The 23,626-nt window shown below is 46.6% G+C and overlaps 2 protein-coding genes across 5 annotated transcripts; one reads left to right on the forward strand and one right to left on the reverse strand.

The window, feature by feature from the left end:
• Positions 1 to 6,568: 6,568 nt before the first annotated feature.
• On the reverse strand, positions 6,569 to 15,377 carry CIAPIN1 (cytokine induced apoptosis inhibitor 1). Of its 4 annotated transcripts, none has more exons than XM_030024362.1 (9): positions 15,301 to 15,377; positions 12,714 to 12,889; positions 12,263 to 12,412; positions 10,215 to 10,291; positions 9,772 to 9,940; positions 9,490 to 9,563; positions 9,035 to 9,150; positions 8,424 to 8,493; positions 6,569 to 7,849 (listed from the first exon to the last, which is right to left on the reverse strand). In XM_030024362.1, the coding sequence occupies exons 1-9, from the start codon at positions 15,372 to 15,374 to the stop codon at positions 7,739 to 7,741; spliced, it is 1,017 nt and encodes a 338-aa protein (XP_029880222.1). In that variant the 5' UTR covers positions 15,375 to 15,377; the 3' UTR covers positions 6,569 to 7,738. The 4 variants fall into 4 exon arrangements, with proteins under 4 accessions (XP_029880222.1, XP_029880221.1, XP_029880223.1 ...); XM_030024361.1 differs by having other exon boundaries at positions 12,263 to 12,415; XM_030024363.1 differs by having other exon boundaries at positions 12,263 to 12,415; positions 15,308 to 15,330.
• On the forward strand, positions 15,369 to 23,612 carry COQ9 (coenzyme Q9). Its single transcript, XM_030024365.2, has 9 exons — positions 15,369 to 15,465; positions 16,554 to 16,719; positions 17,337 to 17,472; positions 17,832 to 17,974; positions 18,245 to 18,329; positions 19,401 to 19,505; positions 21,504 to 21,659; positions 22,071 to 22,124; positions 23,492 to 23,612. The coding sequence occupies exons 1-9, from the start codon at positions 15,396 to 15,398 to the stop codon at positions 23,525 to 23,527; spliced, it is 951 nt and encodes a 316-aa protein (XP_029880225.1). The 5' UTR covers positions 15,369 to 15,395; the 3' UTR covers positions 23,528 to 23,612.
• The last annotated feature ends 14 nt before the right edge of the window (positions 23,613 to 23,626 follow it).

Here is a 23,626-nt window from a genome sequence, read left to right on the forward strand (position 1 = left end):
CTGAAAAGGTATCAACGATTACCAATAAATATTTGTATCCTTTGCACTTTGGTAGTTCAGAGAAATCAATCTGCCAGTAATTCCCAGGTATAAAACCTCTTCTTACCTCTCCTGGTAAGAGTCTTTTTTGAATTTTGGGATTATTCCTCAAACAGATTTCACATCCTTGTGTAATACCTTTCGCAATTTTTAGCATGTTAATGCCTATTGCATGTGTTCTTACCATTTCTACCAGGGCTTCAGCTCCCATATGAGTGGTACCATGTGTTCTTTTCATGAGTTCCCTCATTATTTGAGGGGTACCTATACATTGTCCATCTGGAGTTTTCCAACATCCGTCAAGTGTCTTGATACACTTTAGAAACTCAGCAAATTTATCTTCTTTCTCTGTATATACAGGGATGTTAACATTAAAAGTTCTTTCAGGAACTAAGGCTGCTATTTTTTGTAAATAAAGCAGCTCTTTTTGCAGTCTCATCGGCCTTTCGATTTCCTTTGATGATATCAGTCTGTCCAGATTGGTGTGCTCTGCAATATATCATTGCCACTTCTTCAGTCTATTGACTGCTTCCAGCAATCTCAAAATTTCTTTGCTATATTTTATAGGATTTCCTTGTTATGATAATAAACCTCTCTCCTTACAAATTGCACCAAGTGTATGTATTATTCCAAAGACATACTTTGAGTCAGTGTAGATATTGGCCCGCTTTCCTTCCAAAATCTCTAAAGCTCAGGTTAATGCAATTAGTTCAGCCTTCTGAGCAGAAGTGCTCACTGGCAGCAATGTTGCCTCTATCTCTTCTTCCAGAATAATGACAGCACATCCAGCTTTCTGTTCCCCTTTGATGATGAAACTGCTTCTGTCGGTGAACAGTTCCTGATCAGGATCTTGTAAAGGGACATCTTTCAGGTCTGCATGGCTGGAGTATACCTCCTCAATAGTTAGTAAGCAGTCATGCGTCAATTCTTCTTTTTTGTGTAGGGGTAACACAGATGTTGGATTTAAGGCACTAGGTACTTTCATTATTATATCTTCTTGTTGGAGCAGTATTGCTTGGTACTGTACCATTCTGCTCGGGGACAGCCGATGATGTCCTTTCTGTTCTAACACTGCTGTAACAGCATGCAGCACATCAACAGTAATTTTCTGTCCCGAGGTCAGCTTTCATGCCTCCTGTACCAGCAATACAGCAGCTGCCACTGCCCTCAGGCATCCTGGCCAGATGGAACTTACTCTATCTAGTTGTTTTGAAAAGTAAGCTACCGACCAACTTCCCAAAGTCCACACAAGTATTCCCAGCGCCTGGTGTTCCTTTTCACACACATAGAGTTCAAAAGGCTTTGTCAGATTCGGAAGGCCTAAAGCCGGAGCACTCCTGAGAGCAATTTTTATTGCATCAAATCCTTTTCGACAATCTGGAGTCCATTCTAATAGCTCTCCTGGCCCCTTAACGGCTTCATACAGGGGTTTAGCCATTAATCGGAAATTAGGAATCCACAAGCGACACCATCCGGCCATTCCCAGAAATGCTCTAAATTCTCTGAGCTAGAGGTGTAATTTGACATACCGCTTCTTTTCTTTCGATTACCAACTTCCTCTCCCCCGGGATATCTCAAATCCTAAATAAGTCACAGTTGTCTGAACGACTTGCGCCTTCTTCCGTGACACTCTATATCCTGCTTGCCCCCAAAAGTTCAATAAGCTTATGGTTGATTTTTTGCATTCTTCAGCCATGTCTGCCCCTAGCAGTATGTCATCTACGTACTGTAACAAGGTCACATTAGCTTCCTTACCTTGCCACTGCTCCGGTTCTGTCGCAAGTATATTACCAAAAATCGTGGGGCTATTCTTGAATCCTTGGGGAAGCACTGTCCAGAATAACTGCATTTTCCGTCCTGTCGTGGGACTTTCCCATTCAAAAGCAAACAGCTTCTGGCTTTGTTCTATAGGAATGCAGAAGAAAGCATCCTTCAAGTCCAGTACTCTAAAATAAACATTAGAATCAATGATAGTAGTCAGCGAGGTATGGGGATTAGGTACCACTGGATGGACATCCACTACTGTTTTGTTGATAGCTCTTAGATCTTGTACCAATCTATACTCCTGTGAATGTGGCTTTTTAATGGGTAGAATTGGAGTCTTATATTATGACTGGCATTCCCGCAATAGTCCGTAATGGAGGAAGTTGTTTATGATAGGTTCCAATCCAACATGGGCTTCCAATTTTATAGGATACTGTTTTCATCTTACTGGCTTAGCTCTTGTCTTCAGTTCTATTTTTACCGGTTCAGCTGATTTAGCTCACCCAGGTTTCTCAGTTGTTCATACGAAGTGAGTTACAGAATCTTGACTTCCTTTTCTTTGTCTTCTGCTGTTCCAAGTAGTGCCTGTAACACATATATCTGCATTTCCCTGGCATATTTTGCGGAATATGGACTTTTATTTTATTTGCATCAAAAGTTATTTGTGCCCCTAATTTATTCAACAAGTCCCTTCCCATCAGAGGTAATGGGCATTCTGGCATGTATAAAAACTCATGTACAAACATCTTGTTACCAATTTTACACTCAATTGGATGGAAAATGGGGTCTAACCTCTCGTTTTCCTGTTGCACAACAGCAGCCATGGAATATTTACTTATAGGTCCTTTACAACTATTTAGTATGGAATAAGTTGCTCCTGTGTCAACTAAGAACTTAACTACATCATTCCCTTTTTCATTTCAACGAGGGGTTCGGCTGGGGACTCTATCTTTTTGACCCCTAGTCCCTGTCAATCGGAGTCTTCATAAATGACTCCAATTAATTCCCCCAGTATAGTTATCACTACAGGAGTTGAAAGTCTGATTAGACTGTCTTTTGGGGGCATTCATTCTCCCAATGTCCTTTTTCTCTACAAATAGCACACTGGTCTTTATCTAGGGGGGTCCTAATTTCCAGATTTCTTCTCATTCCTCGGCTCTTCCCTTGTCCTCATCCCCTTCTAAAACCTCAACCTCTGGATGAGGTCTGAACCTTTACAAAAGCAGCAGCCAATATTGCTGCTTTTTGCTTTCTATCCTTTAATTTTTCCTTTTAATTTTCTTTTTTCTCAACCTCCTCTCTGTTATTATATACCTTATAGGCAATTTCAATCAGCTGGGATATTGTCATCCCAGACATTCCACCTGCCTTCTGTAATTTCCTTCTTATATCAGGTGCTGATTGTCCTACAAAGAGCGTGGTAAAAGTAATTTTATTGGCTTCATCTTCAGGGTCTAAATCTGTCCATTTTCTGGCCACCTCGCATAATCGTTCATAAAAAGCAGATGGATCTTCTGTTTTACCTTGTACCACTTGATACAATTTAGCAAGGTTCTTTGGTCTAGATACCTCATTCTTTATTCCATACAAAATTACCTGGTGGTGTTGGTTATTAATCATCAACCTCCCTGTACTCAAATTCAGGTTCCAGTTACGCTCCTGAAGTGGCATAAGCCTGTCAGGGCCATCTCTGGCATTCTGCCGTTCATTCTCCTCCCTTGCCTTTTCTATAACCATTCTTTTTTCTTCTGGTGTAAATGGTACTTTTACATATACCGGCATACCGTCTGCTTGGTGAAGGGGGGTCTGAACTAAGGATGCTGTTGTGCTCAAGTTCTACCTGCTATTGGACTTAAAAGCTTCACTACCCCTTTCGTTATCTCCTCCCCCACTAGTAACACTTTCCTTATCTGGACCTACTAACATCTGGATATCCTCCTCCTCCTCTTCCAGTTTTAGGCACCTTTTCCCAATACTACAAGCAGAACAACACCTTGGTGCCTTCTTAATATCTTCCATCATCATCATTACATTTGAGTCAGAAGTTAACAAATTACATTTTTTCTGTATTTCATGATTGTTCCTTAGTAAGAAGAACAGATCAACGTATGGCACCTCATCCCATTTATTCAATCTTCTGCAAAACAACGTTAATTGTAAAATTGTATTATAGTTCAATGATCCCTTTTCTGGCCCTTTTTCCCCATCATCCAATTTATATTTTGGCCAGCACCGAGTACAGTACTCTGTCAGCTTCTTTTTTGTTAGGGGATCCCCTCAAACTTGCCCCAATGTTTTAAAATACAACCTAATGGGGAACAAGGAGTTTCTGCTGGCTGCTGGGCGCCCATATTTCTCTCCAGAAAGAACGTTCTCAACCAAGATTTCATATACTCCAGTCATCACTGTCAAACGTATATGATTAGCTTTTCCTATACATGTAAATACTGTAATATCATATACTGCAGTTGTCACTGTCAAACGCATATGATATACCAATCACACCAATTATACATCAAACTAGCAATATCTCTTTCAGTTGGTGTTGCACCATTGTGTCGCTTACCTGTTCCAGCTGGGGAGAATACTCTTGGAGTCCCCGATCAAAAGATCGGTGCGCGCTGGAGTCCAAAGAGCAGCATCTCCCCACCAGTGGCTGGCAAGTCGATCCGGGCAAGGCGTCACAGCTGTCCCATCTGGGTCACCAAAAACTGTTGTCCTAAAAGTAGATTCATTACCTGGTGTGCGATAGACCAATCTCACACACTCAGGAGAGATACTGCTTTTTATTCAGGCCTGGGTGCTCAGTGGATTCTCCACAAATCGAGCACACTCGAATCATCAGGTGTGCCTCTTTTATACAGTAACAATTACATACGATTCATTAAACTACTCCTACCTAGTACATATTCAGACTATCTAATGCGTATGCGTAGGATTACATAATCATGACACACAAATGCTTTCTCTGCATGCGCGGGGGTCTCAGGTGGTCTTCGGTGGTCGTTTGGGGAGGTATCCCCTCCTCACTTTGACCGCTAAGTCGCTCTTGGCTAGGTCAGTGGTCCGTTTTCCTGCCAAGAGGGATGTATCATCAATCAGGAAAGTATAAAAAAGTACAGGATAACTTCGGCTACTCCTCTAGGTATTATTAAAGTTGTTTGAAGTTGAAAATTATTAACTAACTTAATTTAAAACAGGATTTTCTATTCTAAACAAACAGGATCCTCTATTCCTAACATCACCATTGTCTAGTAGTTAGTCTCTAAACCCTCAATCATGTCTAGTCACTGTTTCCCTATTTTAAATATTAACTGATGGGGGCTGTACACAGGACTTTAGCAGCTCCCTGATTATTTCAATCATATTATACATATTAATTGATAACAATTTGACACCTGAGAATGGTTCAAAGCTGCACTAGGGGAGGTTTAGACTGAACATTAGGAAGCATTTCTTTACCAGGAGGGTGGTCAAACCCTGGAATAGGCTCCCTGGAGTGGTGGTCGATGTCCCAAGACTGTCAGTGTTTAAGAGGCATTTGGCCAATGCCCTTAATAACATGCTTTAGCTTTTAGTCAGCCCTGAAATGGTCAGGCAGTTGGACTAGATAATCGTTGTAGGTCCCTTCCAGCTGAAATATTCTATTCTATTCTAGGCACAGCCTCAGCTTGCTCACCCCCTAGGGACAAGTGCCACCCTCCCACGCGCAGGGTGGGCAGCCAGGCACAAGGACTAGGGGTAGAAGGAGGAAGGGAGGGTAGGCAGCACAGCTGGAGACTGTAGCAGACAAGGGAAGGGGGCTAAAAGGTTAAATACTCCTCAAAAGCAGCCCCATAGGAGCATATTCCCACCCAGTTTATGCTCCATTGCTTAAAGAGATTACACAGCCTTAACCATCATTAACTGAACTCAGCAGTATCTGAAAGTGCTTCCAGCTTGTTTAAATTCCAGTTGAGTGAATCACTGTAAAACAAAAGCTTCTGCTGCCTCCTGCCTCTCTTATCTTATTTACTCCTGACAGGAAAGCAGAGTTCAGATTAAGGGCTGCCTTTATCAGGAACCTTTCACATGGAGACGTGCAGATATCCAATTTTCCACTACCAGTGAGGCTGAAAAAAGGCAGTAAAACCGAAAAAGGTCATAGGTGTGCAGAAGCTTTTACCCATTTCTTTAGATCACAAGATGGGAGTGCTAACAGGTTTGCTGGACAGGAGGTTTATCACAAGACTTGTGTCTCCTTGGGAGCTGTTCTCACTGATGACGGAGGCAGTGACTTGGGATAAGGGTGAGAAAGGGGTCTGGGAAAGCCGTGCTCTTGCTGGAGGGCAGCTGCCCCTCTACACACAAGCTCTTGGAGGTCTCCATTGCCTTTGCCACCAGTCCCTTATATTCCCCTCTGGCTCCCAGGTAAGTACCAAGTAGTACACAAGTCACACTCCAGCACCTGCGCCTTGATCCACACAGGGTGCTCTGCACACCTGGAGGACTCCCTCCCTTCTCTCCCTGCAAACCTTAGTCTCCTTACTTAACCAAGAGAAAGCCTCTTTCTGAAATCTAGACCGAATAAAAAAGTTAATCTAGGCAGCTTGATTCTGTTCTTTCCACTGGGCATCACGTATTCGAGTCATGTTTTCAGTGGAATAATTTATGGAGAACTCCAAGATGCAACCCAACATTTAAATGGTTCCAGAAATCACTGAGAGGCTGAGTAAAAGGAGAGACGCGCTTAGAACGCCGCTAATACCAGTCTTAAAACAAACACTTTACTATTGGTCATTTTTATTTCAAGGACAGAACAGCCTTTCATCCCAGCTCCCTCCATGAGTTTAGTGTGTAACTCAGGTAGCACAACAACAAGCAGTCACATCCTGTAGAGCATGAGCTCCAAAGCAAACCCCACTGAGACACCGGCTTTGGGTTTTCCTCCTCTTCCTCCCTGGGTGAGAAGCAAGCCTGGCACAGAACAACCTCCACCTGTGCGGATGCTTCACTAGCAGTAATTATGCAAATAAATAAAGAGTAGTCAGTACCTTGTGGAGCAGACGGTGACCACAGATCATCTAGAAATTAAGTTATTGCTATGTTCTTACTTACTGGACACTGCAGGTAACTAACCTGGTAACCACCAAGAGAGGCAACAGTCTCAGATTGCCCTTGTGTTATCAGTTGATGTTGGACAGAAAGGTGTGGGAGGACAAGACACATCTTATTTAATCTGCTCTCTGCCTTAAGGGCAGGAGTTTTCTCAGTGGGACTTAATCTTTGTCATTTTGATGGAAATAGGTGGGGGACGGGGATATCATGGGCAGGCTCCCAAAACGCTTGGAAATTCATCATGTCTGACAGACTTTACCAAGGAGTTCACATACGCTGCTAAGAGTACATATACATATGGCTAAGTGTACTTGCTGCTCCTGACTTGCAACAGGAGCTACTAAGCCACCTTCACGTGGTAAGGAACTGCAGGTTCAAATTTCAAAGACAGCAGGAGCCCAGTGTCACCCTGAGCTGAGCCAGAGCTGCTGATTCGTTAGGGAAAATCAGGGCAAATTAGAGCTGTACGACAGGGGCATGGGGAAGTATGGGTCCTGCCACACACAAACGAGGTTAACCTGACACTTGATTCTACTTCCCTCTGCTGGTGGGACATGCTGTGATGGCCAGTGTCCCAGTATCAAGTCAAGCCAGCTAAAACAAGGCATAACATGAAGTCTAATACATATGAGACCACTTGTCACCAAAAATTGTCAGGTAGCCCAAGGGTGATTACAAGTGATGAGTTCACAGCAGTGTCAGTGCCCCCAGTGTCCCTCCCCACAAGGAGTATTGTCTGGAGAGCATGAGCTTGAGAGAATGAGGAGAACTGCAAGAAGAACCTCAGACTGATGGAAAAGCAGAGGAGTCCTTCACAGGACAGCCAGAGATGCCTTTGTTAGGCATCATGCAGCTGGTTCTCTTTCAGGAGAATCTTCTCCCCAGGCTTGAAGGCAGGCATCCCCAGGTAAGGACAGCTGGCACAGCGGAATGCATCCCCCAGATAGCACTGGCAAAAGAAAGAAAAGCACCTTCTGTAATCAGGGGCAACTTTCAGTTCTCTCCTCCTTTGATACGCTTTTTGCATCTTAAGAAATGACACTCCTCAGTGTGTATTGGCACAGAAACCAGTTCCCTTCTACCCCATTCTCAACATACATCTGGTTAGCAGAGCTGTGCAGGGCACTGTGCTCACATGGAACAAGGAAGTTTCCATCCCAGCTGGTGTGCCCAGGCATGGCTGCATGCTGGGCTTTGGCAGCCCCCTAACCACCACCAGGTCCCCTGGGCTCCCATAAGGTGATCCTCCCTGAGCAGATCACTGGATAGCACATGAGCAAGGAGGTAAAGGTTCACTCTTCACTTTGACTCCTACAAGGGCAGCACTTGCGCTGGAACAGACAGCACACACTGGTACAGAGCATGTGGGCACAGGGCAATAGGCTGAAGCTCTGCAGAAGCTGCTGCACAAGCAGTGTTTGGAAGCAGTAAACCAGCTTAGAGAGCAGTCACTAGAGAACACAGTTCTTGGACACAGATCATGTACTGCAAACCACAGTATAGAAACAAAAATCACTATTTACATTTCCACAGGCAGATTTGGGCTGCGAGCTCTTCTTCTCCTGTTCCAGCTCTTCAGCCAGGCCACATGTGCTGTAGAAAAATAAAGTCGTCACCTGCATCTTTCTGCTTAAAGGTTGTGAGTCACCAACGCTCGTTCCAGCCCTACTCACACACAACAGCCCTCGCCCTGTCACACTACACAGCTGACTCTGGGACCTTCACGCTCTTCACTTTGCTCTTCAACACCATGGTTTGTATAACAAGTGTTGAAACACACTCCTCGAGTTTAAACTGAGTGGGCAATTGCTCTACAGCACTTGTTATGTGTGCTATTTCTCCTTGAAATCTGAGAAACCAGCGTTTTAGCCAAGGCTGCACAAACTGTGTCTCCACCTTCAAAATAACTGTTGATCATATCAGTGTGGTAATTTGTAGCAGTTTTGGTATGGCTAGTCAATTCTCATTGTATTTGGATTTACATTCAAATAGTTAAGATAAAAAAGGACATGAACCAAGAGAATTATGCTCTGAACAACAGCAAGGTGTCTGCAATCTTTTTAAAATCCATCCAATTCTAAGGGTTTAATATTACAGTTAAAAGGTTCAGCAATAGGCTAATCCCAGCACTGACCAGTTCTTGCAGGCTTTCTTTTTGCCCATTTCTTTGCAGGATGGAGCTCTAAGGGACGATGGATCTGGCTTTTTCAAATCCTCTGAATCCAACAGCTCATCAGAGTCCAGAAGATCCTGAAAACATACCACAGAAGATAACATGCAGAAAACTGATTTGTCAGTAGGGAATGACATTGCTGTGTTGTGTTCAAAGAAATGGTGCTATCTGTAGCACTAGCACTAAAGCGCTGCAGCTGTGCCCTCTTATCCGTGTCTCCTTTCCGCCCTCACCACATCTCTGGGCTATCGTAGTAGATGAGAGTAGACCTCACATAGTAGATGAGATATTTTGCCCTGGGGATGCTTCTCTACCTCTTAAGTTATACGGTTTCCCAAGAGGCATGACTGAAACTATTTAGAACAGGAAAGAAGAGAGAGAAGGAACAGCAAAGCCTCACAAACAAAATCAGATACCATCTCTTCATCATTCATATCATTGGCAGAGAGCGTCCACAGCTTGGCAGTGGCTGGGTCCACGGAGGGTTTTCCTGGAGCCAAAACAAAGGAAGAAATAGTAGTTAGTCCAGCCTTTGCCCCATCTACACCCAACAAACAGAGTTCAAACAACTTTGGAAAGCCCCACTTGACAGGTTTTTACTGTAGCACTCCCTTCCCCAGAACTGTCTCCCTATTCCAAGGGATGCTTGTCACCCAAGAGGCAGGCAATCCAGACATTTAGCATGCATCACTCCCTACCTGAAGGACCAGGCTTCTTGGCAAAGGGAAGTTTGAGCTGACTTGAGGAACCCACTTCGAAATTGGGCTTCCTGCCTTCTATCTGAACAATGAGAAGGTCATTGCCTTGGTAACCCAAGTGCTCTTGGACCGACTGGGCCTCCTCTGGGGTCAATGCTTCCTTTTGCAGCTGCAACGTAAAATTTTAGGTTAACCTCATGCAGAACCCCTTATTTCAGCACCCAGTCCAGCATTCCATTGAACACAGACAACCAGTATTTTCAATCCTTAAGAAAAACACTACCTTTGCAGTAACTACAGTTCGTGGCAGGCAGTGTCCCTGCACATTTACAGTAAACCAGGGTAGTTAGACACCTTGTCACCCAGCATGTCCCCAGTAATCACCATCTACATTTCAAGGTAACTGCATGAGGGAGTTCCTGGAAGTGGTAAGTACAACATACCTCCTTCACTTCTACCAACCCAGAGAGAGTCAGAGCTGTGGGGAGTTTGGCTGCTGTCTTGATTCTGCTGTTGTTTCCTGGAAGACACAAAAGCAGGAAGTAGGAGGAGGGAAGAACAAGAACAGAGGTCACTGAGAAACCTGGAAGAGCAAGAGCTTTAGAAGGACATACTCAAGCCAAACCTCTGCTTTAAAATTGTCTCTTTCTAGTTGACAGCAGGAAGAAAGCAGAAAGAACATAAGCAGCTTGTCATTAAAGTAACAGCCTGGGATCACAGCTCCAGATCTGTTCTATATATGCCAAAAACCTTCCTCAACCCAATTAACACCCAACAAAAAAAGGGCGGGGGGGGGGGGAGGGACACCAACCCAAACAACAAAATCCCCTGTCCTGGTTTTGGCTGGGATAAAGTTAATTTTCCTCCTAGTAGCTGGTATAGTGTTATGTTTTGGATTTAGTATGAGAAGAATGTTGATAACACACTGAAGTTTTCAGTTGTTGCTATGTTGTGTTTATACTAAGTCAAGGATTTTTCAGCTTCTCATGCCCAGCCAGCAAGAAGGCTGCAGGGGCACAAGAGGTTGGGAGAGGACACAGCCAGGGCAGCTGACCCAAACTGGCCAAAGGGATATTCCATAACATATGACATCATGCCCAGTATATAAACTGGGGGGAGTTGGCCAGCACCAGAGGCGGGGCGGGGGGAGCGGTGCAGATCGCTGCTTGGGAACTAACTGGGCACTGGTCAGCAAGTGGTGAGCAATTGCATTGTGCATCATTTGTTTTGTCTATTCTAATTATTATTATTATTGTTATTGTAGTAGTAGTAGTATCATTATCTTCTACCTTTCTGTCCTATTAAACTGTCTTTATCTCAACGCACAAGTTTTACTTTTTTCCAATTCTCTCCCGCATCCCACTAGGTGGGGGGAGCGAGTGAGCGGCTGTGTGGTGCTTAGTTGCCGGCTGGGGTTAAACCATGACATCCCCCAAAACATTTTCACATACTAAAATGAACAACTCGTGAAATTTTCAAAACATGGACTCCTAAATGAACATTACATTCAGAAACAAAACATTCAACATTGTAATAGCTTTTGCCTACAAGAACAATCATTGTTTAATCAAAAACTCATCACAGGCTTCTTTGCTTGGGTGCAGGATTCTGCTGAACAGAATTCATTCACCCTCTCACTAGTCCCACTTGCACTTTATTCCAAGTCCACCCAGCCTGTCAGATGTGACTCTGGAAAAAAGAAACCTCATCTACTCCAGACTTTGCATGTTCTTTGTTCTGTCCTAGAAGCGTTCCCCCTACCCCTATGGTACCACTTGCACCACAGAGCCACTGCCAGCTTCAAAACACTGGCAAATCTTCCCAACCTGAAGAAGCCGTTTCTGCTGCCACTTACACCACCATTTTCAGCACTGTAGATTGTGCCAACAGAAGCACCATCAGCATAGATGCTTCTGTTCTTATGAGGTGGCATATTACTTCCCACTTCCATCCTGTACCAGCTCCTTAAGCCAGCAAGGTTTGAATGCAGGTCAAGTAGAAAGAGAAATAATCTTGTGTTCACCTCCTTGTGTGCTCCTCCAGCTGTCCCACGACAGGTGCTCTGGCTTTACTCTTAAAACTTAGTCCAAACACTTCCACCTTTTCTGGATAACTACTTCTCAGCTAGCTTCTGGGACAGCCTCTCTCGGCATCTGTCATTTTTAAAATCACTTCAGAAGCTCCTCAGAAACACAACATCTGCAACTATTTAACATTACACACTCTAGAAGAAGGCCAGTGCCCACTGAGGTTTTCAACATAGTTCAGGAACAAGCCTATCCAGCACTTTTGATAGAAGAAGAGTGACTGCAAACATCTCTGATGGCTACCAGCTTAAACACAGGATAAAAACCTTGCTATTCAGGTTAGTGTGTCAGGAGAATGAAAATCTCTGAATGTCAGTCAGGGTTCCTGTCCTTTCCATTTCAGCCTAATCCTCACAAGAATTGCTATGTTGCCATGAAAGCAAGGCTGATGAGGATTCTCTCACCTGATTCTGTAACCACTGCTTCTTTCAGGAGGACACGGCCCCCTGGCTTAAGTATCCGAGCTATTTCTGCCAGCACCTCCGCACTGTGCTGTGCTGTACTGCCTGGTACCACACCAGAGAGAACTACATCAAAACTGGACTCCCTGTGAGCTGCTGAAAAGAAAGAAAGAGGAAGATGGTACAATTTTACACATGTACACACAGAGCTTCGCATCAGTTCCACCTCTCTCATGCTTGTGTACAACAGCAATAACTGATTAAAGACACCAGTCATAGGAAGCATGACCAGGGTATGTCACTTTCTTTGCTGTACTGCCAGTGGTAAGAGTTAGCAGTAGGTGCTATTGTTGTTCTGAACGCTGACTTACAAACCAGGGAAGATGGCAGCTCACACAACAAAAGCACCCTCTCCCTTTAAACAAAACAGTGAAAAAATTAAGCTCATTCTTACACTGAGACAGCTGGTTAACGTTTTCCACAGACACACGATTATTGGCTCCCACCAGTGCCTGAATTTTATCCACCAAATCCTTCAGGGCTTCAACCGGCGAGGAGCTGTCCCAGATGATAGCCACGCGCTGGCCTGGTGCCACTCCGTACTCCCCCATTCCCACAGCAGCAGCAAACCTGACAGCGGCAGAGAAGGGAACCAGTCGGGGGGAGATAGACAGGAAAGGTAAGTGCCAAGTGCAGCACGAACCTCTGTGGACTGTGACTTAATCACAGAGCATCAACTTGTTTTAATAAATGGGGGTTATTTTCCAGAGACAGGCAGCATAGAATTCCCACAAGCTGAGCGTTAACATGACATTAAGAAATAACTACACTTAAGGGCATAACTCGGTTTGTCTCCAGTTCAGAGACTAGTTCTGCAGGGAGACTGCAAGACATAGTTAAAAAACTTACCTGCTTTCCTTAAAGATTTGAATTGAGACATACAGAGGATTTCTGGACTTCCAGACTAGTGACGACTATTTGACATTAAACACTGCCTTGTCTCTCCTACTCAGGACATGACCTAGCGGAGTTTGCTTCTGCAGTACATGAGAAGTAACTTTCGGCATTCCCAGCATTCGAGATTGACTCTCTTTCGACTCTTATCATTGGTGGCGCTGGGTGAGCTATTACACAGAGGGAGGAGGGGAACAGAATATGCAGTGAAGTGACAGTTTTGAGAAACCTGTCTGCACTAGTATTTTATAAAAGATTGTACTCCTGACAGAGTCCGAAGAAAATCTGCACTACAGAAGTGTCACAATAGTATCATACCATCATCTGTACTCTTAGCAGCACTGGCTGCTGAAACAAATTACCTAGCCTCTTTCACTCTACTCATCCAATGCAAACCTATTTTCTTCCTAATTTAACACAACCACTGAGAACAGAGAGCACCGGTGAGCACACTAGTTGCCCAATGTTACCTTCAATTAGCTGCAAGCCACACACTTGCTTCAGGAGAGCCTGTTGTAAGCAAGGTCTTTACCAGAAATCATTACGTTACGTGTCCTGGGTAATGTCTTATTTCCACCATGGTCTCATGAAAGCATAGCTTACAGACATGCTGTACCAAATTTAATTCAGTTGCCTGCAGTCAGCTGTGGAGTGGGTTTTGACCCCCTGTTCCTCTGGCTCTAAGTACCATGAACCGCTCTCTCCTGGAAACTGCAAACAAGTTCAGAACAGGACAACTCTGCACCTTGTCAGAGTTGCTCTGGTAGGAATTTGTGCTAATGCAGCTCACAATGCCAACCAGGTAAGGAGCGGAAGATCTTGGACCTGTACACGACAGGTTATAGCACCTCACAGCTGGCCCTGCATGCATATGCAATGCAAGCCAGGCAACTACAAGAGACAGTAACACTAGTAGACACACATATTAATCTCATTAAAAAGTCACCCTTCTGAGGAAGAAGGCTGAAAACCTGAAAAGATACATAAGTTGTTGGGCTAATGTAGAAAAAAAAAAAAATCAAAAAATCACACCTTCCTCTCAGACCAGCAGGTTGCGACCTTTCAAGATCAGTCAGAGCCCAAAATACATCAACAGCGACACCAGCCTGTATCAATCGATGCAGCCTAAAGAAAGTAGGAAGCTACTGTAGTCCTCAAAGACAGGACATTTTGTCTGCCTCCAGTCAGTGTAAAGACTAGGAGTTAGTTACCATTAAAGCATGCTCAGTCATGTTCTTGATGGGACGACGGGGAAGATACTATTCCCCTCTTATGTGAGATACATTTAAAACGGAAGGTTTTATGTCTTCCTTTTAAGTATCTCCAGCTCTAGACTACAATGACCTAGACCGGCTCAAGCACCTGAGCGCTTGGCCAGCCTGGGCTCGGTGAAGAGAGCGAACAGGCACTCTCTTCTGTCACACGGAGGAGGATTCCCGTCGGCCGGGATCAGGCTGCATTCTGCCGCGCCAGGGAGGAGGCCCGAGGCCTGGATCCGGGGCAGATACCGGGCTGGGGGTGGGGAGGGGACCTTATCGTAATTTCGCACACATTTAACAGTCCTTGAGGAACGCGACTGCCCACAACAGGGCAAGGAAGGGACTCTGAACAATATTGGAGGTTTGCAGCTTCAAGAGATTAAAAAGCTACCGCATATAGCACGTCAAAACTTTAAATTAAAGCCTTCTGAGCACTCCGTACCTTGTGATGCACAGCAGGCAGCTTCCAGCGGCCCAAGATGCAATCCAAGGCTGCAGGCAACGACTACACTGCCCCTACAGCAGGTGAGTGTTTTAAATACATCCCCTCACACAGAAAGGGCAGAATAAACCTCTAAATCACAGAGCCGGGAAAGGTTCAGAGGGACGAGGAACTAGATACGTGAAGGAATTTCACACAGCAATTCCCCACTCCCCGCGGCGGCCGCCTCAGGCAAGGCCGCCGGACAATCTTTGGAAGGGAAAAAAGGGGAGTATCGGCCAAGGCGGGAGGCGCCCCCCGCCTCCCCCCTGCCGCTGAGGAGAGCCAGAGCCGGCCCCGACCCCGGCCCCGGCCCCGACCCCGACCCCGGCCCCGGCCCCACTCACCGCTCACCTCCGAGCTCGCTCGGCTCGTCTCGCTCTGACGCCGTCACCGCCGCGTCCCGCCCCCGCGACGTCATCGCCCTCTGCCCGCTTCCAAGATGGCGGCGGCGGTAGCGGCGGCGCGCAGCCTGCGGCGGGCGGGCTGGCGGCTGTGGCGGGGCCGCGCGGGTGAGGGGGCGGGGGGCGCGGCTGGGGGCGTGCTCGTGCCCGTGCCCGTGCTCGTGCCCGTGCCCGTGCCCGTGCCCGTGCCCGTGCCCGTGTACGCGGCGGGCGGGGCAGGGCGGGGCAGGGCGGCGCCGGGCGGGGCGGAGCGGGGGAAAGGTGAGGTGAAGGGCAGAGGCGGGGCGCCGCTAGGGGGCGGTATGGGGCTGCGGGGCCGCCCCGGCCCCGGGCCTCGGCGCAGGCCCTGAAGGCGCCTCCGGGCGGGCGCCTGCCTGAGGCCGGTGGCTGCGGGCGCCGGGGCGGGCTGGCAGGCCGGAGGGGCACAGCCTGGCCCGTGAGGGTCTCTTTGGGGAGCACAGTGTCTGGGTGAAGGAGAACGTGCGAGGCCTGGCGTGAGGAGAGCCCTTCAGCGGGCCTGGCGCCCCGCCAGCCCCTCGCACCTCCCTGGTCCTGAAAGTGCCCCAGGCGGTGTGCGAGGGAACCCGGGGCGGGGGGAGGGTGGGGGGTGTTTGATGGTGGTTTTTTTTGGAAAGCGTGGGCCACGCAACCCAAGCTTATTAAAAAAACCCAAAACCTCGCTGCAGTGAAATCAAAAATTCTCACAGAGTAGCTGTACTTGAAAGCTGCGTTGCCCTTGAGTCATCTGAGAAACACACAGCGCGATCAGCGTGTTGTATGTGTTGAGACTGCTCGCTCTCCGGAGTATTACTCGCCTCTTGCCCCGAGCTCAGGAGTCGGCGCCTCCCTCTAGCTCCTCTCCTTCACCAGGGACCAAAAAGGAGAGAGGGTATGCTGCAGGGGAGTCAGGGCACATTTGCATGCCTGGTTTCCAGTCCAAGATTGGGAAACCCCTTTCTATTTGCAGTGCATGCCATCTGCGAGGTTCTTTTCCTCACAAAACATTTTTGCTTTATTTTCATCAAGTGAATGTGAGCTCAGCTGAGAGGGGTGCTTCTCGGAAGTGTAAAAAAATACTGTCTCTACAAATTCCTGTTCTTTTCAGCTGTGTTTGCCGCAGCTCTCTTCTTCACCTTAATTTTCTGTGCTTCCTCTTGCTGGAAGGAGACATCTGACTCTCTTGGTTTCCCTTCCAGTGGTCAGGTGCCAGCTCTACCAACCACAGCGTGCTCTCCAGGCCTCAGCCGTGCTGAGGAGAGTGTCCGATGAGCAGAAGGAGCCGTTGGCATCTTCTCAGCAGCAGTTCAATTCACATCCAACCGATCACCAGCCTGAAAAGGAACCTCAGGGCCCTCGCCCCAGGTAACTCACTAGCTATTTCTAGCGCTGTCCTGCCAACAGCGGGATCAGAAGGCTTTGCTTTCCTGAAACTCACATCTGAAGCTCGGAGACAACGAGATCCAGAGTTAATGGAGCTTTAGACTGCAGCAGCTGGAGAGCTGGTTTGCTGTGACAGTACAAATTCCACTGTCCGCCGTGGAGACAGGATGGGACTTGCTTTCAAGAGGGAACCTCTCTGGTCTGCAAAGTGCAAGCCTTCGCTTCTGGATTTTTGTGTAAATCTACACAAAATATGGACAATATGTTGTCCATATGCCTCTAACTATAAAGCCCCCCGTTGGAAAATCTTATAGTTCAGCTTTTTTTAAAAGGAGGGGGAATCTGAGGCTGATTGGTCTCCAGGTAGGCACCTAGATTGAGCCCTCCCTTATTTTGCTCTTCTCCTCTCATGGCAAAGGTTCGTTGAGAATCCTTGTTCTGGAAAGGGAAGGATTTTACAGGAGGTGGTGAGATTTATACCAAGTAAGCAGATCTCAAAGTGTGCCTGCACACAGCAGTGGCAGTGAGTGAGTGGCAGAGTCCAGGTTGCTGATGTTTGATGGTGACGTTCCCCTCACTGTAACAATACCTTCTCATAGTTACACTGGCCAGGGCGGCCAGGAGTCTGAGGACTATGAGAGCGAGGAGCAGCTGCAGCATCGAATCCTCACAGCGGCGCTGGAGTTTGTGCCTCAACATGGCTGGACTGCAGAAGCCATTGCAGAGGGAGCCAAGGTATGTGGGGAGAGAAGCAACAAACCAGTTGAAAACTGGATGGAGCTGAAGTCCAAAGACAGCCAGGCCTGCATGCTTCCCCCACATACTCTTGGGCGATGCACCCTAGTCAGCAAATGCTACTGGGCAGGAATGTGTCCCTGCTACTACAGGATCACCCTGTCAGAGTTAAACTAAGGCACGATATAAAGTAGTGATCCTAAAGAGAGAAAAACATGTACAGGAAGCGCTTTTTAATGCAGCATTGCTTTGTTTAAATTCATATAACTTTATTCATGAAATAAAGACAACGTTTTTCTTACCTGGATCCTGCTTAGCAGTGTATGACCTGGTCTGTGCTTCTCCCTTCTTCCCTACAGACCCTGGGTCTCTCTGTTGCTGCTGCAGGGATGTTTCACAGTGATGGCAGTGAACTGATCCTACACTTTGTGTCTCAGTGCAACACCAAGCTGTCTGAGCTGCTGGAGCAGGAAGAAAAACTAGTGCAGCTGGGCAAAGCAGAGTGAGTATTGGGTACGAAAAGACATCTTCCTTGGCAGACTTTGGGGACTGGATAGACAGAGAGGGCACCTGGGACACAGATGCTTTTAAGTAAAAAATGTAATTTACCCAAATAAAACCACCTTCCCAGATAGAGAGTTGGACCAGAGACATGAAGGATACGTAATACTTTGCATATCTATTGCTGAGGCAGGCAAGAGACTGATCTTTCACGTTCAGAATTGAGTTTAACTTGGATGTTCTTCATATTTGGGTTTTTTTCCTTACTCAGGAAGAAGCCTACAGATCAATTCCTGAGAGATGCTGTGGAAGCCAGACTGAGGATGCTGATTCCATATATTGAGAAATGGCCCCAGGTATAAAATGAACATCAAGACTGTCTCTTTTTTTGTGTGTATTTTAAACACTCTGTGGCCTTCAACATAGTCTTTCCACCAGAGTAGTTGAAGGTTGTAAATGAAACCTCTCCATTGTTCACTCCACCCATCTGGGATCCCCAGGGGATAACCTGTGTCTCTACTCAGTCCTATTTGCAGTGTCAGTGCAAGTCAGGCTCCTTGCAGCATTGTTCTGGCTGCACCAGTCTCACCTGACACCTGGAAATGCAGAACTACTGCTTTGAGCAAGAAACTGCCTGCCTGGTGTGCAAATGACAAACCCTTGACAACCTGAGGATAGGTCTGTGAACTGAGAGGGCTCCATGATCAAAAATTCAGATTTAAGTCTCAAGCCATTCATCCCAAGGTGGTAAGGGAATTGAATTGTGGCCAGAGTAACAAGCAAAATGTTCCCAACCTTCGGCTGCAAAGTCAGCCTCTGTTGTCCAGACTCACTGCTGGCCTTTGGGCAGCTGAATCCAGTGCTCCTTGCAGAAAGAGAAGACGGGTTCATGTTTTTGTTCCAGGTTAGCATAACTTGTCTTCTGAAGAATGTGGGTGGTTTGTGACTCTCCTGGCATTGTGTTATTATGTTCAAAGGCTGCAAGATCCCAGTAGTGCCATTATGGCTGGCTGTTCTTCCCTTGGTAGCTGCTTTGAGTTCAAAGTCAAATTCAGAGAAATGAGAGATTTGACTCCCTGCCCATAGGGGCACAGCACAAGTCTGAGTCAGCTCAGCCTGTGCTGTGTTTCTGTGCCTGGAGAGGCACCTTGGGAGAGACAGCACCGTGGCGTTCGAGCTGAGCGGGGAGCTTTGGGCCTAAGTACAGGCCAAGGCCTGAGCTTGGCTGTCACACTGTATATTCCCTGCAAATCCTGCCGCTTGGAAGGACCGGTGCTAGCTGAAAAGGGGTGGGAGGACTTGTCACTGGGAGCTGGTGGCAAGTCAGCAGCAACAGGGAAAAAATAACAGAGCAGAGCATTGTTGGTCTGCTTTATTATGTCCTTCTCTCTTCAACTCTCCCATTTATCTGTGTGTTGCCTTTGCAGGCTCTGAGCATCCTGTTGCTCCCGCATAACATCCCTTCCAGCCTCAACCTCCTCACCGGCATGATCGATGATATATGGCAGTATGCTGGAGACCAGTCCACAGATGTAAGTCTTTGTGCTTTGTAGACTGGCTGGTTCTACGCTTCGCGCTTCAGCAAAATGATGGGTTGAAGTACATGTCAGGCCACGTCTCTCTTGAAACGATCCATTTGTTGTATGAGGAAGACATTTTCAGAAGCACCCAAGGGTCCTTATAAGCTATAGTCTCATTTCCAAAGAGACTTAGGAGCCAATGGGACTAAATGCAAATTAGTGTCAATGGAATTAGTGCAAATTAAAAGGACCTACTTTCCTAGACTCTTTTAAGTGCTCCTTTTTTTTTTTTTTCTGAAGACACAGACAAAATTGTTGAGATTTTGAGACTAAGAAGTTGATCCAGTATTCAGTGAGCGAGCAGCGTGTCTCGTTCAAAGCAGCTGTCTCTTCCACCAGCAGTAGCATTTACAGATTTGAATTGAAAACCTTTAAAGAACCTACCTAAAAATACCAGTAGCTTATTAAAGCTTTCATCTTTCTGGCAGGAAATAAAAGAAAATTATAACCTTAATTAAAGCAATTAATAAATTACTTTAATTCATATAGATGTAGGGAGAGATGGCAAAAGCTAAATTAACCATTTTAACAAACTACTTTAATAAGCTTCTTTTATCTGTGTATAAAAGAGAAGCTACTGCAGAGAAAAATAAATAAGATGACAGAAAAATTAAAGGAATAAACCAGAAGAGAACTGAAAGACTATGATTACATCAGGAACTGCAAGTCTTTTACGGGTTATGAAAGTCAAATCAACGGGTCAAGAGTCAGTGTCTGCACTGAGCTGCTCCTAAAGTCTCCTCACCAACGTGGGGATTAGGAGAGGTTCTAAAGTTTCTCTTTTGTTTGCGCCTTCTGACCTGTTACATGAGTTTTCTTGGGAAGCTGTGGTGCTGACCCCGCTCCCTCTTTCCCAGTAAAAGGGTTTAATGTCACTCACAATGGAGCCCTCTTCACAACGCCAGGAGCTCAATAGAGTATGCCTATGCCTCCGAGACCCCTTCAGGTGGTTTTTTTGGAGCAGGAGGAGAATCAACAGAAAGACTTTGGTCTCAGGCACCTGAGAAATCCAGTTGCAAGTAGCAACATCCCTCATGTTTCTCCCCTTGTCAAAGCTTGCAGGTTGTGGTGCAGAAAGTAGAGCTTTCGAGCCAACTATTGTCTTCAAAATCAAGGCCTGTGTTTTCATTTTTCTTTTGCTTTGTAATTGTGAATGGAACAACCAGTATTTTTTCTAGGTAATAGCAGCAAATGAAGTTGAAGACTCGTTTTTAAAAATGTTTATATATTTTGTCTGCCAGTGGTTCAAGTGCAACTGGAAAAACTGAAAAGTTTGAGTTATTTGTGCATCTTTGCATTGTGTAACCTGTTGTTGTAGCGCATCCTATAGCATTGCTGCCAGCAGTGTACTGATGCATTTAGTGATTCAGCAGGCGGTACTGGTATTTCAATTATAGGATTTGAGAAAGGGGTATCTCTGTGTGATGTCTTGCACAGTTCTGTCCTCTGTTCCCTTTCTTCATGCTTGTATCTGATGCAAACTGCAGCTGAAGTTCAGTACTAAATATAGCTGTTTCTTATCTAATCAGATCTAGAATCAGAGCTTTGCATTGCCTGCTAGCAGTCCATAAAGCAAAGACAAACTCTTTCACTGTGCATGCAGGCTAGCTGGGCAAGGGAGAATTCCTTGCTGCCTGCTGCAGGTGCCTGCTTGCAACCAGAAGCAGGTGGTGGGGATTTTGTTCAGCAGTTTTAGACACCGTACTTGTGACCTCTATCTGGTGCCACAGGAGCAGCTGTGCTGTCAGATGTCAGTGTTGGCTGGTGGCCCACTGCATCACAGAGACGATTTATACAGTTTAAGTGGGAAAGGAATGTGCAGTTGGTATGCTATTTTCCTCTGCCGTTCTCCTGTCTACGTTCGTGAGCTGCATTCTTGATCTGCGTTCAGGTCACACCTTTCTCTCTCTGTCTCTCTCTCTCTCTCTCTCTCATTCCATGCCCTTGCAGTTTAACTGGTACACTCGTCGGGCTGTGCTCACTGGCATCTACAACACCACTGAACTGGTGATGATGCAGGATTCATCCCCTGACTTCGAGGAGACTTGGCGCTTCCTGGAAAACAGAGTAGCTGATGCCATGAACATGGGCAATACAGCTAATCAGGTAACATTACAGGCAAGGTATACATGCAGTGTCCCCCTTCTCCCCAAATATATATGCAGGCAGACCTGGCTTTTCAGTCATGCAGACCACACGTCTGCTGAGAGACTACCTTGTATTGGTGGGTGATTGCATAAATGCTGTCGGTTCAACATCAATAAACACCTATTTTCTAGTGAAGTGATATGTAGGCGCACTCTTTGTCAGACTGGCCCGATGGTTAGGAGACACATATTCCCAGGAAATCTCTTCCGTGCTTCTTATCTCTGGCTATCATTTGTCTGCAGTGCCTGGCTTCTGTCAGCACCTTTCTGTAGCAAATAAATGTTTGTTGTGCATTATGTCTCTGTTTGGGTGGCCATAAGTGTAACTGCAGAAGAAAGCCAAAGGTCATGTTCTCCTTTTGTCTCCTAGGTACAGTCAACCGGAGAAGCAGTTGTCCAGGGCCTGATGGGAGCTGCAGTTACTGTAAGTAATGCTGAAACCAGCAGGGCTGCAAGGGCAGAATTGTTTCTCTTCCCTTCCATGCTGAATGTCAGCATGTTTTTCCTCCCAAATCTAGAAGATGGCATGAAAGAGAATTGTCTTTTGTAACTTAACTACATGTCAGGATGATTTTCTGGGTTGTTTGGGGTTAGTTCACTGTTGTGTGGTGAAAGAACTTGTAACAGAGCATAAAAAAATTAAGTCTGAAGGTGTAGGGTGAGCTTTAGGGATGAGAGACTGGTGATCAGAATAAATACAACTGTTCTCCATCGCTTGTCACGAGATCTCTTCCTCTGCCAGTCCCCATGCTGGAGATCTTGACGGAAGGTGCATGCCCCCGTGGGCACACAGGAGGTGGCACCTGTCCCTGAGCCACGGCGGGGTGACTTCCTCAAGGTGTTTCAGTTGACTGCAGTGTCCTTCCAAGAATTCATGCACATATTGGCAGCATCCTGGACTGCTTTGTGTCCATGCAGAGGGAGCTGCACTTCCTCTGGGATACAAAACAATCCTTTCTGTACTCAGGAATGACTTCTGAAGGGCTTCAGGGCCTCCCTGTGATTCTATTTTTGGACAATTCCCATTGCATTTAGCAGCAAAGTGATTTCCTTGTTACCAGAAAAACGTTTTCCTTGTACCAGTGCAAGACAAACAGGCTGGAACGTAAATGAGAAATAATTTTTACTGTACAAAGCAGTTCTCAAGAATTTCTCCCACTTCCTTCCCCCTGCGGTTACGGTAGAATCGTTTTGTAACTTCAGTGTTTCTCAGCCTCTCTCTGCTCTCACACCTGCCTATGCCAAAAGGATCCTCCACTAGAGAAATAAATCCCTGTGCTCTGTCCATGCTCTTGTACCTCAGCACGACACTCTCATCCCTGTGGCTCGGGTCTGGGATGTCTCCCATCACCAGCTGTTTAGTCTGTCCCTGCAGCAGACCCACTGCGCAGATGAACAGGAGGAACTACTAGACTGTTTCCCAAGCGGGGTGGGTTGCAGCCAGCTGGTTTTAGGGCAAAATCATCCCAGTACATTAACTATAGGGGTAACCGGGTCCGGAGCTCCCATGGCCAAGGGTGGAGCCGCTGTACGGGTGTGCTGAGCTCTCCAGGTCTCTGCAAAACGGACGAGCAACCTGCATGCCTCATCAGGGGCTTAAATTCTCTGTCGGGGTCTGTGCAGCCACGGAAATAAAACCAGGCTGAAGCCCACTGACCGAGAGAGTGGGTTCAGCTGGGGGGGGGGGGGGGTGGCTGGATCCAGGGCGACCTTTGTCCACCCCTTTGGCATTCACGGTGCCTTTTCGCCGAGGGCGCCGGTACTGAACCCCCTCCTCCCTCTGCCCCACAGATCAGGAACCTGGCGGGGCTGAACCAGCGCCGGTGAGGAAGGAACCGACGGCAGAGGAGCGACGCCGCGCCGGGCCACGCCCGACCCTTCCCCGGCACCAATAAAGCCGTACCCCAGCCTGGCACGGACTCTTTT

The sequence above is a fragment of the Aquila chrysaetos genome, chromosome 9, assembly GCF_900496995.4.
Source record: "Aquila chrysaetos chrysaetos chromosome 9, bAquChr1.4, whole genome shotgun sequence".
Lineage (NCBI taxonomy): Eukaryota > Metazoa > Chordata > Aves > Accipitriformes > Accipitridae > Aquila > Aquila chrysaetos.

Coding starts and splice junctions, on each gene's coding strand:
- CIAPIN1 (XM_030024361.1), bottom strand. CDS start 15,374: ATGACGTCGCGGGGGCGGGACGCGGCGGTGACGGCGTCAGAGCGAGAC. Junction 9,941..10,214: donor GGTTGGTAGAAGTGAAGGAG/GTATGTTGTACT, acceptor TTTACGTTGCAG/CTGCAAAAGGAAGCATTGAC. Junction 7,850..8,423: donor CCAAATCTGCCTGTGGAAAT/GTAAATAGTGAT, acceptor TTCTTTTGCCAG/TGCTATCTGGGGGATGCATT.
- COQ9 (XM_030024365.2), top strand. CDS start 15,396: ATGGCGGCGGCGGTAGCGGCGGCGCGCAGCCTGCGGCGGGCGGGCTGG. Junction 17,975..18,244: donor GTGCAGCTGGGCAAAGCAGA/GTGAGTATTGGG, acceptor TTCCTTACTCAG/GAAGAAGCCTACAGATCAAT. Junction 21,660..22,070: donor TGGGCAATACAGCTAATCAG/GTAACATTACAG, acceptor TTTGTCTCCTAG/GTACAGTCAACCGGAGAAGC.